We start from the raw sequence: 16,028 nt of genomic DNA, 5'->3' as shown, positions 1-16,028 counted from the left end.
CTATCTCTCCTTTTCTGCAAGTTTCTGAACTCCACACTCTTCTTGCCCTTAAAACTGAAGCACGGAAAAGATGATGCTTACCTAAGAACCGTTTATAAAAATTCTTTAAACAAAGTTCTAATTATAATTGTTTCCTGAGTAATATTTGTAAACTACAGAAGCTGATAATGAACCTACCATTCCCCTTCCAAAAAGTTCTTTTGGATAACACAAAATGTATCTGTTCTAACAAACTCTTAGTGCATGTAATCTACACCAAAAGCAACTTCTTCCGAAACAAAAGCTTCTGATATTACCTAAACATTTACTATTTTTAATAGTAAAGCAGTAAGCAAAGACTTCTGTATATTTTAACTAGGTTTGTGCATAACTCATCTTATCTTTTACTTCCAGATTACCTATTTGAGCTTTTAAATGCTTTTGGCTAGATTATTTTTAGGTTAAATTATAATTATTTCAGATCCTCACCCAGATATAAGGAGTGGTACAAATACAGCTTGTAATTTGGAAAACTACAGTTTCATGAAAGCTTTGACACCTCATTTCATATGCCCACTTGAAAATTAAATGAGCTATCATTCCTTTAAAAAAAATAAAAGAAAGCTGAATACTCTAAGGTTTATTAATTCATTTTTTCCCATACAGCCTATTAAAAAACCTTGTCATTTAAAAAAATTACAGTTATTACAGCATTTATAAAGTTTGTCAGAGCTGTTCACTTTTGAATTTTAGATCAGAAGGTAAACTAATTGACTAAGACATTTGTTCTAAATCCTTGAGTTTGGGATAACTGATGGATAACAAGATGAATTTTAAGCATATAGCTAAATTTCATGCCAGTACACAACCTTATTAGTTGTAGCAGACCCAATGAAACATGTAAAGGTAAACAGTTTAATTTCTTTCTTAGATCATGCAGCATGTAGGATTTGTAAACAGACCAGGAAGATTTGCCCTCTAATTTTATTATGTTCAAACCTTTAGATCAGCAGTGTCAAAGTTTAAGAAAGAAAAAGAAAAGAAAAACACCCACAAACCCCCAAACTGGGGGGTGGCGGAATGAAGGAACTGACCAAGTCTATCCTCAGGTACATGTTTTCTCTAGAAGAAACCACCAACATGCAAAACATGTTTTGACATGTTGACGTTTGACAGTACTGATAGAAGAGAATGTTAAGTTTACCTAAGTTCTCATACAGGCTTGGTAATGGTACTTTAGAGATTCAACTGAAGTACTAAAGATTGGACTGGAAAAGAACTGACGGTCTTGAATCTTGAGCTTGAATCTTTAATACAGAATTTTACTTGTGTTTCATATTTTTTTTTTCTCCTGGTAATTGTTTTAAACATTTTTCTGAAACGTATTTCAGTGGAGCAATGACTCTTCTCCTCCCTTAAGGAATATGCCTTTACATCTGGAAAGTCCACTTAATTAGTGTGTTATCAAAGCATGGAAAATAATGTCCTTCTTTCTGACAGCCTAACAGCAAACTCACTTATGATATACATGCCAGTGATGTTGAAAGGTATTTTGCTAATAATAATTCATCTTATTTCATCACATTAACTTTTACACATGTATCCTCTCTAGTGTGCAGATAAACACACATCTCCCAGTATTCAAAAGACTCATTGTTCGGTGATACTGAACAAAAAACAACAGTATCAAGTTTTGAGACATAAGCCAGCTGACATGCCCTGCACACACGGAAATTAGAGACCACTACAAACCTCCCTAACTTTTGCTGTACCTGCAAGGCATGCTTCTTCAACATAGCACAGCATACTCGAGCTGGATGTGCCAGAACAAACACTACGTTGCACACGCAATTTTCTCCTCCAAAGGAGGGATTCAAAGAATAGACCAAATGTGACAGACTGACCAATTCTATTTAATGCACTAGTGGAAGGCACCCCGATACAACAATGAAGGAATATAAGAGAATCTAAAGAGAAAAGACAAAATTAATTATGTGCAACAAGGGCAAGAAACTTCTGTTGCTGGACAAATGCCTTTCAGATGAGCATTTATTATATACTTGGGTCTAATTACTCCATTACATTGTATAAAATGGAAACTATTAATTGTTTGCAGTCACATAACTTTGACATGGAATAAAGGAATACAATAATAGAAATTCACTATACGAATACACAGACAAAATTCTACTTTGCATCAGCACATTACATTTTACTTTGCATCACCACAAACTTACTTTTGTATTACATTCTGTAAGCTGAGCATCATACCCAATTCACTTTTCATCTTTTCTCTGTTGGCACGGCACTCTGCCAAATAGCGGAGAGCCTGCAGAGAGGGGGAGGGGGAAAAAAAGCACAGCAATTTAACAGTATTTCCAGTATGTTATTACTCATCTTTATTAGTATATACCTGCAAAACTTTCACAATGTCAGTTCTAGTAAAAAGATAAAAAGCATTACTACCTACTGTAAACACTAGAGGATTGTTTTATTTTTATAAATACACAGAAAATTTAGGATATCTAAGCTATGAGAAAAAGTTGAGAGACTGGGTTTGTTTAGACTGGCTAAGAGAGGCTAAGGGACAATCTAACAGCTGCCTAAAACTACTTGAAGAGCCTTTACAAAGATGACAGAGCCAAACTTTCCTAGACAGCAGCAGACAATATAACAAGGGAGAAGAGCCACAAATTGCAGCTTGGAAAGTTCAGGTCAGACATTAGGAAAACAATCTTTTTCCACTATGAGGGTAGTGCAGCCCTAGAAGAGATGACCTAATAAGATTGCAGAATCCATTCTTGAAAGTTTTCAAGGCTCAACAAGACAAAGCTGACCCAATCCAGTGTTGGCAACAGCCCCACTTTCAGCAGGCATTTGGACTAAATGGCCTCCAGAAGTCCCTACCAGCATTTCTCTGATCTGATGCAGTTCTTTATACACTATGCTTCTAGTATAAGTTCCATTAATTCTATGGACTCTTCCAGGACTAGAAACACACACCCAGGAATTCCTCCTGTCCACAGAAACAGAGGTTTACTACAACTATTAAAGACTAACTAAAATATTAGAAAGATTAAAAGTGAAAGAAGTTTATGATGTTTAAAATACTTATAACACTTGAATTATTCATCACTTAATTCAAGTGAAAGAAAAAGAATATAAGCAGCAGCCAGTTACAGGCTTAAGACTTTGTTCAGAAAACTCAGTCAGTACCTGTCATAAGAGATTTTCTCACTATTAGGAAAAGCATGAACACCATTAAGAGAAGAGTGTCTGGCTTACATTTTTAAATCAAAGTTGTCTTTCCCATCTCCTGTAATTGCAATAATGACATTCTGTGGGCTTTTAAGAAAAGGTTAAAGAAGCACTGCACTGATTATTCTGAGTATACTCTATTATGGAACACAGACCACATGGAAAGGAAATCCATATCTGATCGTGCAAGGGACCAACTCAGTACCTCTTGAAAATAGAAACTCCTGGATTATTTCAGGAAAACTACGCCAAGGCAGGAGGATGGTGGGAAGCTAATAAAAAGAAGTCTTGAGACTGGGAAGCTGAAACATTTAAAATGTGTTTTCTCACATGGCTTTTTCCCAAGCTTTTCCTCAAAAAGCTGCAAAGTGAAATATCTACCTCATCATTCACAATTCCTAGACTTCAGAAGCAAAAACAAATTCCATTTAAAATTTATTTTTAGTTACCTAGGAAATACTATGCTACAAGAAAAAGCCGCGACTCAGAAAGGTTACTAAAAGATGGTGAAGGAACCTTCATACCTTCAGAAGCATACCTTTCCATCTTTACATCTAACATTTTAATCTCTCTCTCTCAAACAATAAAAAGCAGGGAGGTTAGCGCTACTTAAACTGGGAATTTACACTTATTTGTTAACGAACATTCTGTTTATTTGTTTTTCAAGGCAGACTTTTCTGCAGAACTTCACACTGCTGACCCCAGTCAGCAACTGTGTATTCACATGATCCTCCCGGCATAGCACTCTTCCAGATAAAATCTCTTTTCATGAGACATATCTCCTTATTTCCAGTGCAGACAAATCTTGAAAATCTTTGCCTTTTCCTAGAAGAAACATCCAAATGCATATTTTGTATTATGCTTTAATCATTGCTTTATTCATGTAGGTACAAGAACTGCACTCGCAAAATACTGCACTACACAAATGCAATGGGTTATATATTGGTTTTGTGGTAATAAGGTTTAGAAGTGCACTCATTCCTAAATACTGCCACGATAGGCATGTTGCTCACTGCCTCCCTTAAGAATAATGTGCCCCTTAATCCCCTCAAAGATAGAGAACTAGTTACCTATTTTTCATTCTAAATCATCTCCAGCACATTTTAGGTAAAATTCAAAACTGTTTGAGTGCCCTTTGAGAAAGTCTGGCTGCTGTCTGACACAATGACACAAACTCCAGTTATGATTGTTGCTATTCCCTGATGAGCATCGGTATCAATCATTCCAGTTTATAACGTCTTATATATATTTATTTTCTTAAATAATTTTCAACTACAGGCAAATACGTGAAGGACAGCACTGAACTAGTAACTTCCACATTGAGAAAATTTTCTCAACAAGCAAAGACATTTGTCTTATTTCTATCAGTCTCTAATCTGGCAATTTAATAACAATGTAATTCTTTGGACAAAGGAAAAAAAAGACTAAATAGTAACTGAGTGAGAAAGTGGAGTTTCTTTTCCACCTGCTACTTATAAATCCTCTACATACAGACAGAGTTTCCACTAAAATAGGACCAAAGACAAGGTTTTTACAACAATGTAAGTGACCTGACTTTTCAGGGCTGCTGGGCACCAGAAGGCCTTATTTTTTTATCATGCAAACTTTAGGAAATTTAGTCTGCATTTCTGAAGAAGTCAGATCATTTACACTTAGGAATTGAAGTCTAATGAAGACATTAAAAAAAAAAAAATCACTATCACAGACTTTGGCTCAGTCTCTATTTAGCAAAATACATATCTACATTAGCTTTAAGTTCACAAGTATAATCATATTTGACATCATAACTGACAAGAGCATCTCCATACTCAAATATAAACACACTGTTATGAATCTTAATGACAAATGACATCTTTCACGTCTTATAATTGAAATGTTACTGTAGTTTCCCAATTTTAGGGTCCTATTTTTGAAAATCTTTGTTCAAGTTTAAGAAAAACTTATCTGGTTTACTTCTGATTTTTCCATTTAAAATATTCAAAGCCTTTTAACATTTTAAGTGTACCATAAAAGGATTCCTAGAATCAAAACCAGAGAAGTAAATATGCCACTTCTTGATCAGATAGTGGAAAGGACCAGAAACTGGATGTGGGGAGGAAGACATCCTCCCTGAAGGATCCTACGACAAATCAGAAGAGTTAAATAGGGATTTAGGATGATTTATACAGACAATTTATGAATTCGGCTATGGGAATCACAGAATGCTACAACAAATAATTTAGTGTTTTACATCCCTTTATTGGGTACAAACTTCTTAATGGAAACTCATTACACTTTAAAGATTCCCATTTGGGTGGGAGCACCTTTTTGAACAATGGGATGGCTAGAAAAAACAAGACAAGACAAAAATGCCACAAAAAAAGAAAAACACACACGCACGCCCCTTTCAGAATGGGAAATACCAAAAAGGGAGACTAAAAAGCACCCAGCTGTTACAAAGGATATTAAAACCACAGAACCTGAGAGGTTCAAAAACGCAGGAACACAAGCCTGAGTACAAGACAAAAACATGTTTTCAGAGTAAACTGATGCATTTCTGACTGCAGCTGGAATCGTGGGATACAGCATGGTCTCCTCCAAATCCTGATTCTTAATCTAGTCTAAACATAGGTTGTCACTAGAAGGAGCAACACAAATCTGCTTCCCATTCGCTCCCAACCAGATGTTCTTACCATCCACCCCTTACATAATATCCCAAACTGTGAAACCTCACTGCAAACTGAATTAGCCCTCATTTATCCAATAAAGTTGGTCCTTTTTTTATGGGGTTAATTTTTGTAACATGATCACAGAACAATCCTCAGGTCTCATGCAGGCAGAGAGCAATCCGAAAAAGCAAAAGAAGGAAAAAGAGTATGTTACAACCAGACAAGATCCTCTTTTAACAGTGCAATCTAAGGAAGTTGCACCGGAAAGGAACAGAATGTGACACGTTCCAAAGAGCTCTGCTCAAAGCTTTTCCAGCATAACGAAGACAATGTTCGAAACACTGGAGTCCAGAAAAATATTATGGCATGGCTAACAAAGTTCAGTTAGAAAGAACAGGTATCCTGGATTATGAGATCTCATTCCCTGAATCAAGAAGAGTATCAGAGAAATTGGAGCAAAGTCATCCATCAATATCCTTGTTGTGAAAGTAAAACAAAAGGAAAAATACAGAATTATCATACTGATGAGTCTTACGTGTATAAAGAATAATGTATAATTGTTTGTAAAAGATAAAGCTCCTTGCTTATTCTTTAGTTTCACATTGTTGAGAAATTAATACTGACAAAGAAATGGAGAAAAGAACACCAAAGAAACAAATTTAATAACTTGAAATCTTATTAGGAGAATGGAATTAGATTTTCAAGAAAATCTTGATTTTTACTTGCCCTGTTTCTAAACAAGAGATACTTTTTTCCAGTTAGTACTTGGATTCAGGATGAGGAATTAGGGCTTTTAGTATTTAGGACTTTGAACAAGATGCAAAACACACAAGTTGGAACAATCTACATTAGATATTATTAGATTTTTTTTTGTTTTAGTAACACGAGGGTGGTCAAATACTGGAACAGGTTGCCCAGAGAGATTATAGAATATCCAGCCTTCAAGGCGTTCAAGACTCCGCTGGACCCAGCCCTGACCAGTGACCTGATCAGACCTGCTCTGAATAGGTGACTGGACTAGACCTCTGGAGGCCCATTCCAACCAAAAGTATGCTATGATTCTATGATTTTTTTTCAGTATATCAATGTCAAATAACTGTGTACATTTACCAAGCTCCATAGCTTGGATTTTAAGAAAACCATTTAAGGGTGCTTACCTCCCTCCACATAAAAAGTGAAACAGCTGTATTAGGGAAGAAATGCAAACTAAATTAATCTCTTCCAACAGCTAGGAATCGCCCTGGAATAATGTTTTGTTACTAATTAGTTTTTGAAACATATGTTTTAAAAAACTACATAGTGAATACCAATTTAACATAAAATCATGTTTTAACTTCTACCTGCTTAAAGATAATAGTAACAAAAAGTTACAAAGCATCCGACTGACATATAAAATTTATTTCCAGAATACTTACTAGTAAAGCTGAATGAACAACTGGAGGGTTAGGATGGTCCAAAAACAGAATAAGACCTGGCAGACATCCTTGATCCTGAACAATGGCTCGTCTGTTCAATGGGTCAGCTGCTAGATCTCGCAGTTGGTTAACTACAGATAGTGCATCAGGCTCCTCACTCATAGTGGAATTCATTTCTTCTACACCATGCATATAAAATACCTGTTGAAAAATTCTGTATTACTAACACCACAATATTTAACAATTAAATGACAGATTAGAGAGCAATACCGATGCACTGATTTGTCATAAGTATAAAAACAGATGGAATTCATAAGGATGTGGATATTTAAATTTAATTTAAAACTGGATATCTACTCCTCTTATGCAGAGACTAGATACGTTTGATTACTAACATTTTGACTTGTTTCCTCTACACAGTTTTAAATCAGTCAGGCTTTACAAGAGTATATATAAACATATATATTTTCAAACACTACTGACAAAGATTTCTGGGAAATAAATAGTTCTCTCATAATTAGGCAACTTGCAAGACTATAAATATTACTTTGTATAAATACATGCAAAAATCACAACATATATTTTCATAGTGCCTTTAGCAGTAATCTCAATTTCACACAAAAATGAACCAGAAAGGCAAGCTCCAGATTGCTGCATCAAGCACGATGAACACTAGGTTCTAATCTGGAACTTAACAACTAATGTAACTTAGTACCTATTCAAATGTAAAAAGGGTTTAGAGTTTTTTCATAACTTCTTACTAGGGCCTTCTCAACAAAAAAAGAAAAAAAGTGACTCCAACTAGAGTCCAAGCAACAGTATCAGTCTCAAATGAGATTAGCTTGACAGTATCAGATTCCAGAGTTGCTTAATGAGGAATAGCTACTTAACAGGCAACAGGAGCACAAATTTGCTCAACCAAGAAGGTAAGACATCTCAGTGCAAAAAAATTAGTTTGCTTCAAAAGACTGATCATGCCTCTGAAACTACTAAATGCCAACTGGAGTCCTGGTATTGCTCGTACCAACTGATGCAAGTAACATTTATGCATACTTTTGTGCCTTTAAAAAAGAGGTATAACATTAGCTTGTCTTCTCTCGTTTTTCCGCAACATAAAATTTAAATAAATTATAATTTTAACAGATTGTGTTCTTTCAACATCATTTCTTGAATAAAAAACATTGTACAAACATTTTATTGCATTCCTACTGAGGGCAGCCCTTTCGCCAAGACAAACTAATCAGAGTCATCAAAAACATTAAATAAATTTCCACAAACTAATATTTTGGTAATGATAATCTCTGTAGGTTTGACATTTTCACACAGAAAAAAATACTGTTTATCTCTATGTCCCTGGTGTTTTCTTCACAAGAGTGCTAATATGAAAAGCACATGCTAATGATTAGACTCCAGGTTATTTTTCTTGACTATCACAAGTTCTAAAGAGACCAACAGGCAGCTACAGCTTCATCCAATAATTAGTACTTCATATTTTCAGAGTAGACTATTCTCAATTTTAGAAATGTTCCCAGACAGTTGAATATGATTATTTACATTTCATAGTTGACAAAAGGAGAAGGGAAGTTAAGCATTTTTTCCAAAACCTAAAATCAAGTCAGTTGCACAGCTGAAGCTAACTAAAGCCTCTGTCTTCCAGTTCTGTGTCCTGAGCAGCAGATCCTTCATACACCTCTCTCCATCCTGTCCATCCTTTGCCATTCTTCCCCTAATCTCCTGGAAAAGCATGAAGCCACATTTCATCCAACTTCTTCCCCCACCACCATCCCATTGGACCAGCCTCATTTCCTCACCAAACTCTCCTCCCTCTCTCCCCAGGTCACAACCCATAACCCTATCTTCCCCAACATCTACAGCAAACAGTTCTATGAAGCATGGTGCCATAAACATTTTTAATTAAACATCAATTTAGCTGTTTTGAAACATTTTAAGAAGCTATCTAGAATTTGTGGGAGCTAATCGAGAAGGCACCGGGACGTGTTCCCAAATCCTCACCTGGGACACCCAGGCGAGGAACCACGGCCGCCTCTGACGCCTGGCGTGGGGACTCCGCTCCTGGGCCCCGTCCGCGGCGCAGACACGACCCTCCACCGGACCTGCTAATGTGCGCTCCGCGGCCCGCTTAGGAGGCCAGGCGGGACCAAACGGGGAGCCCCGGCCGGCGCGGCCCGACCCTCACCGCCGGACTGGGCCTCTCGCCCTTCCCCGCTTTGCCCCCGCTCCCGCTGCCCCGTAGCGGCCTCCTCCCCCCCGGCCCCGTACCGTTGCAGGAAGGAGTCCCTGGGCGGCGCGGCGCAGCTCCGCCTCAGGCCCCCATGGCCCGCGGGGCCTGCCCGCAGCCCGGCGCAGGGCGCACGACAGCCGGGCGGAAACGACAAGCGGCCGCGAAGCCCTCCCCGCCCCACACACACTGCCCGCCAAGGCCCACTGTGACCCCAGCACCCCCCAGCCGCTCCGCAAGCCGATTGGCGGGGGCGGAGGACGGCCTCTCCGCCACTCGCGGCGCGCGTTGCTCGCGACGCGGCGCGATTGGCTGCAGCCCGCGGCCGCGCCGTCTCGCGGCGCCGCCGCTCTGCACGCCGGGATTTGGAGTCCGGGCCGGGCCCCGCGGTCTTGCCGTGGCCGGGGGCAGCCCCAGACCCTGGGGGAGAGGCCGCACGGGTTCGCCTTGAAAATTTGTCTTGTGCCCGCAGCTAACCTCCGGAGGACGAGCAGCGCCCGGCACCGGGCTGCCACATGTAAAACGTAATGTAAACATAACGGAAAACACATCATCCTGCATTGGCGATACAGTAACTACCCTCCCTTTGAAACCCGGGCACTTTTCAGGTCTATAGAAAACAATCCCATTCCCGCCCGCCCCAAGAGCCTGACAATTACATGTATTTTAATGAAAGAAGACTCTGATGGCATTTGAGTAATAGTTTTGGGTGTTTTCCTCCAGCGTTCTTTGAAGGGTTTTCTCTTTTTTCACTTTCAGGTTCTTTTCCTGCTCTGGTCAAGTTGACCCTTTTGAGTTCTTAAACCTTTGCACAGTTTCTATTGTGCAATTTCTAATAAATACCACTAACTTAAAAAAGTTGAAATACCGTAAGAACAACCCTTAAATGTATGTAATGTCCGTGCTCTGAGAACAGCTATGCCTGATCCCGCGGCCCCCTGCTCCCGGCAGCGCACGCCGCAGCGCCGGCCCCGCAGCCAACGGTAACGAGCCACCGTCACCCCCCGCTCCCCTCCCGGAGTCTGCGGAACGGCCGCCGGCACCGCTCACGTCACTGCCTCGCGGTCAGCGCCGCGATTCCCGTTCTTACGCCACCGCCGCGAGCCCAACGCAGCGACCAATGGGGCTGCGCCGAGCGCCCGCCTGGCCGGGGGCGGGGGCGGGGGGGGGGGGAGGGAAGTGGGGTGTCACGTGACGCGGGCGCCCTCTGGCCGAGCTCGGCGAGCGGGCGACTTCACCCCTGTCTTCGGGCCCGGTGGCTGCCGGGTAGGTCGCCGAATCGCCGTCTGAGGAGAACCCGCCTCCCGCGGGCCCGGCGCCTATTGGCCGGGGTGGCGCCGGGGCGGCTGCGGATTGGCTGCCGGCGGCGGGTCGAGAGGGCGGAGGGAGAAGCGGGTGAGAGCGAAGCGGCGGTGGCCGCACGGCGGGTGAGGCGAAGCGGGGTGCGATGGCGGGTCTCCCCTCCCCCGACGACCCCCCCCCATCGCGCAGGAGGGCTGCTGGGGGCGCCCCGGCCCGGCGGGCCGGGAGGGGGGCGCCGACCGGCCTCGGAGGATCGTCGCGCCGCCTCCCTTCTGCCCGGGCGCCCGGGGGAGGCGGCGGTGCTGCCGGCCTGGGCAAGGCCGCTCCGGGCGGGCCCCGCTGGCAGCCGCAGCCTCCCGGCGCGCCTCGACGGGGAGGAGCGGCGTGCCCACGGCCCGCGGTGTCGGGGCCCGAGGCGGAAGCAGCCCGGAACGGAAACCGTCTTGTGGTGCACTGGTGGGAGTTACGGCTTAGGGGAAGTCTGCGAAGTGAAAATAACCTGGAGACAACGCTGGGAAGTTTAGAGAAGTGTTCTGTTTTTTAAGGAGGATTTAAGGGAGGTAGCGCGTAGAAAAGGAGCTTAATCGTATGCGCTTTGGTGCTCGGTTCCCTTTAGTTTGTGTTCCTTTACTGATATTGCTGGTGTTCTCCTGTAACAGCCATAGGTCACTTGCTAGATACTCGTTTGTATTTTGTTTAACAAGCTGTCAGGTTTCCAAGTATCAAGTGTAAGTAGAGTTGGACTGAATACTGACATCTGCCGCAGCGCATTGATCTCTGATTGCGTCAGCAAGACTTTGCTAATATTTACATGCTTCCCTTGCACGTAGAATTACAGCTACTGTGAAGACAAGGCTTATAAAGAATAAATCAAAAGGAAATAACTCTGTCTTCTGATACACATTTTACCTAGGTGAGAAAGAAAAAAAGGAGCTGCGTTTTCTCCACATCAGCTCTAAAATTTCCAGTTAACTTGCTGAATGAAAATAATTTTTTCATGGAGGTCCCTAGTTGGAATCTAGTTGCTTCATGTAGGAACTCAAAGTCAGTACTGAGATTTTGGGGCTATACTCTAAAGTAGAGAATGTTTAAATGTTTTTTTCAGAAATGCTTTTTTGTTAAAAAAAAATGGCATTCTGTTTCTCAAAAGGCATATGGGGGGGACTGGAGTTCACAGGCAGGAGTGGCTAGGGACCTCCATCAGGAAAGTGTGGGTTTATGAGTCTGTCTGTGTAGTATAATACTGTATGGTTTAGAGACGTTGAAGCAGCTCATTTACCTCTACACAATATTGTATTGTACCATATAGATGTAAATGATGTGATCTCTGTTGAGCAAAGGCTTTTGGTTAAACTAATGCTCAAATGTGGATTTCTTTTTTTCTCTCCATCATTAGTTGGCAAGATACGGTTAACGTGTCACTTTTGGATGTGGTGGTATATGTAACTAAGTTATATTTTTAGAAAGCATTAAAAACCTATATTGATAATGTGTAGTATTTTCAATTCTTGCTTTAGATTTCATACTGAAATTAGCTTAGATACAACCCTAGTTGTTTCTGTAGTATTCACTGGCTTTTATCTGTCTTAGCATATCTTTCTGGACAGCTGTACCTGAAAGTAGTAGGACACTTAATAATTTGTGGTTTCCAAGCCAAAAAACAGGTTTCCGTATAGCGACTGTGTGATCTCTGTCAAATAGTCATGTGGGTTATAAATGGTCAGTGTTGATTTGGGAGAGGGCTCATCCTTTTTCAGAAGATTCTTCCTGCCTGCTTGGTTTGCTGCTGTTGTGATAATTTTCTGTTGGCTTTTATCTTTCTTTATTAATTCTTTAATGTGTTTCCTTATGGATATAATTTCATTAGATGAGCTGGGGGCAACGCTGAAGACTGTGAAGACATGCATGCCCTGGTTTCCTGCTGAAATAAGGAAACCTGCTTTTTTGTACATGATTTTTGAAGTGGTTAGTGTCCCTTTGAACCCATATGTCTTTGAAAGCTACTAGACTTATACATATCTTTTCAGTTTAGAGACTAGACCTGTCATTTTTCAGATTTTGTGCATTTGATTATTTTTTGTGTAAGGCTCATCTGCATCAAGCCCATAAATCATTTTCTTTTATTTTGGTGTGGGTTTTATATAAATGGGGAAAAAAAACTTCCTTTAGCAAGAAAAATATGAATATTATACTTCTTCTTAAGACAACCCATAATTTGAAAGGGATTTCACACAAACACATAAAAGGATGCCAGTTCGAAGACAGATGCATCTGTGTTTTTTTTCTTCTTGTCTTTCATATGTAGCACTCACTTGAGAGCCTGGCTTAAGGGTTCCATTTCGTATTTAATGACTAGTATACTTTATGTGTATACCCTCCAGAGCCTTTATATTTATTTCATTAGCATTTTATAATTTATAAGTGGTATTATCTCTCAGCTTTGTGGATTGATATCTGATATGAAAGTATTGAATGACACCTGCAAAGGTGGTTGTGGAAAATGGTGGCAAAGGAAAGTTCAAGGAGGCTGAAGTGAGAAGCCCGGCACTCTAAAATGCAGACATTTTAATTTCTGAAACAGGGAATTCCTGCACATTTCCATATCAGAGAGAAAATTATTGAGCATTGTTAATGTCTGGGTAAGTAGAGTTTCATAAATGAAGAACGCATGAAATTCCAACCCCCAGACTGCTTTATGCAGTGAAATGTGATTCCTTGTACTATTATTCTTCTAACCTCTTTTGTGAATCTTGCCTATGACCACTGCTTGTTGCTTCCATAGTTTCACTTAAGCACAGTGGAAGTACAGTATTTTATAGTAATGTTAGTATCACTTGGGGAATTTTATTGTAGCAATTGAGTTGTGGAAGCTGTATGGGAATGAAAATACTATTATTTTTACTTTAAGTACAAGCAAGAAGATAAATGATAAATAAAGCAAGCATCAATTTTTGAAATGAGATTTCATTCTAGATTAGTAAATAACAAATGTTTAGTTCCCACTCCTGAAATTGGCATCTACACAAAGCATGAGAGGAAAAATTTGTTAATGTTTTCATTCTTGCTGTCCAGCAGTTTCATTTAGAATGAACCCTTTGTGTTCTTGACATGTAGAATGATTGTGAAATAATTGAGATTTATGAAGAAAGGTATAGTGCAATAGAGTCTGGGAGAAATGAGTATCAAGTTTGTCTGGGGATAGTTCTGGAAAACTAATAGGCCTCATAAAAACATCAAGGTGATATACTTAGACATGTTTTCCCTTTAGATCTCCATTTAGATGACAGCTTAGCTAGAGGTTATTGAAACATGGTGGTTTTCCTTGCTGCCATGCTGGTATCCAGGAACTGATTGGTACTCCGTGCTGTTACAGATAGACTTTTGTGTTTTCTTCAACACAAGCAGACAGCTCATTGTTGACAAGAGCCAGGAATTGATGACTGCAGCTTTAGGTACTTTAAGTTTTTAGGTTTCTGAAAAAACAATGGTTATAATCTGAACTATAAATAATCATCTTATTTATGTAGTTGTTCTGTAGAATGAATGCTCTAAAGAGCACGAGTTTTAGAGCAGGAGAAGTATTTTGGACTATTCTTACGCAATCATGCTCCTTCTCTTATTCCTGGGTCTTCTGGATCTCATTGATATTTTGCAAGTTTCTAAAAGTAATCACTAATATTTCAGAAGTTGCTTGGCTAATTTTTGAGCTGTTCAAGATGAATTTCATTAGATTCTGTCATCTTGCATGCTTATAAATTATCAGAGTTTTCTATAACGTGTTCTAACAACTGTCTCAATCATTATTTTCTCTCCTTCCCTGATAGCTAATGGTTATATCCCTTGTCTTCTGCTTAGTTCTAATGCATTCTTAGTTTGGCTTTGTTTTTGTTTTGTTTTGTATCTCTTTTATCTGGAACCCATTTTGTACCTTTGCCTTTTAATTACAATTTCATATTCATGCTGCTCTGTTGTTCCTGCCTTTCTTCTGCATCTGCTTTTGTGCCTTTAATAAGTTATCAGTTTTTGTATCATTCCTTTACCTCTTTACTGCTCAGTTTCTTGAGTTCATAGCAGCTTTCTAGACTTGTTCTGCTTTCCTCGGAGGAAATTCTATCGCTCTTTTTACTTTCTTCTTCATTATCTTCCGTCTTTAAAAATTCAGTACATCCAGTTGATCAGAATCAAAATAATCAGTCTCCTTTTTTCCCCCCACTCTCTGAAACAAAACATGACTCTGACTACATTTTGGGGCCTTTGACCTGGTTATCTGTTGAAAGAGCAATATGTTGGGATGCAGACTGTCATCTCTTTATATTCCCATCACTTTCCATTATGAGACAGACATATATCAATTACTCAGAAATATCTTTTCTACTTTCCTCTCCTTTTGTTTGAATGTCTTTACACTGCTTCCATTCTTCTTGGCTTTGATTTCCATACTGCCTGTTCAATAAGTCTGACTTTTTCAGTCAGGCAGAGTATATCACATGCAGCACACTTTTTCAAACAGGTTTCCTCTTTTAAAATAGTGTTTCTTTCATCTCTTATGTCAGTATATCTCTACAATGCCAGATGTGATGCCAAATCTAATTTGGGGCATATAAAGAGAGTGGTATTCTTCCCTTTAAAAAAAAAAGAAAAAGGAAAAAGAAAAGCAGGTGAAATGTGATTAAAGAGCCATTCAGTCCAGTAGCATGTTTAAGGGAAGAATAGTGGATGCCTAAGGGAAGAACAGAGCAAGTAGGTGGTAATGCTTCCCTAGTACATCTTTCCAGCTTTTGGTTGTCCATGACTTGGAGAGCTTTTTATTTATTTTGTATGACTGCACCTTTTGTTAATGATTGTTTGATAGGTAGCCCGTTATTTTTCCTGTTGTTTTTTCTCATGACAATTGCAGTTTCCATTCTAATCTCATGAAGGTGGGCTTTATTTTTTAATAGCTTTTCTTCTCATTGATCCTCCCATAGCTGATAGGTTAGTATCCTAATTTCTTCAGGAAACAAAAGAAAATCCTCTTAGATATGTCTTCATGCGATGGTGAGAAACTAGTGACAACTTAAAAAAAAATGTCTAAAGAAAGGTATCTGTAGAGTTGAGCTGTTCCTGCCAAGTTTCCACCAGAAGTAGGTTGTTACCTAAGGAACTGTAAACTGTTAGAAAAATATGCTTGTGATGGAAACAGTGATT

The 16,028-nt window shown here is 39.9% G+C and overlaps 2 protein-coding genes across 14 annotated transcripts in view; one reads left to right on the top strand and one right to left on the bottom strand.

Annotated features, from left to right (window-relative positions):
- ARMC1 (armadillo repeat containing 1) overlaps window positions 1-10,108 on the bottom strand; it is a 33,789-nt gene extending 23,681 nt beyond the window's left edge. Inside the window, exons 1-4 of one of the 4 annotated variants that reach the window (XM_064507466.1) lie at window positions 9,581-10,108; window positions 7,301-7,501; window positions 2,217-2,308; window positions 1-54 (exon numbers count right to left, since the gene is read on the bottom strand). In XM_064507466.1, the coding sequence (XP_064363536.1) occupies window positions 1-54; window positions 2,217-2,308; window positions 7,301-7,501; window positions 9,581-10,093 (860 nt within the window). In that variant the 5' untranslated portion in view covers window positions 10,094-10,108. Of the gene's footprint in view, window positions 55-2,216; window positions 2,309-7,300; window positions 7,502-8,854; window positions 8,877-9,313; window positions 9,512-9,580 lie in introns of those variants that run through there. The other 3 variants (XM_064507467.1, XM_064507468.1, XM_026111655.2) reach the window with 3 other exon arrangements.
- A 603-nt stretch (window positions 10,109-10,711) lies between these two features.
- The window catches only part of MTFR1 (mitochondrial fission regulator 1), a 31,051-nt gene continuing 25,734 nt past the window's right edge, over window positions 10,712-16,028 (top strand). For 5 of the 10 annotated variants that reach the window (XM_064507460.1, XM_064507458.1, XM_064507459.1 and 2 more), the window contains exon 1: window positions 10,845-10,966. The gene's annotated coding sequence lies outside the window, so the exon portion shown is untranslated. The other 5 variants (XM_064507462.1, XM_064507465.1, XM_064507461.1 and 2 more) reach the window with 4 other exon arrangements.

Source organism: Dromaius novaehollandiae, chromosome 2 (assembly GCF_036370855.1).
Source record: "Dromaius novaehollandiae isolate bDroNov1 chromosome 2, bDroNov1.hap1, whole genome shotgun sequence".
Classification (NCBI taxonomy): Eukaryota; Metazoa; Chordata; class Aves; order Casuariiformes; family Dromaiidae; genus Dromaius; species Dromaius novaehollandiae.
The sequence above is the reverse complement of the archived record's forward strand: the minus strand, read 5'-3'. Positions and strand labels throughout refer to the sequence as shown.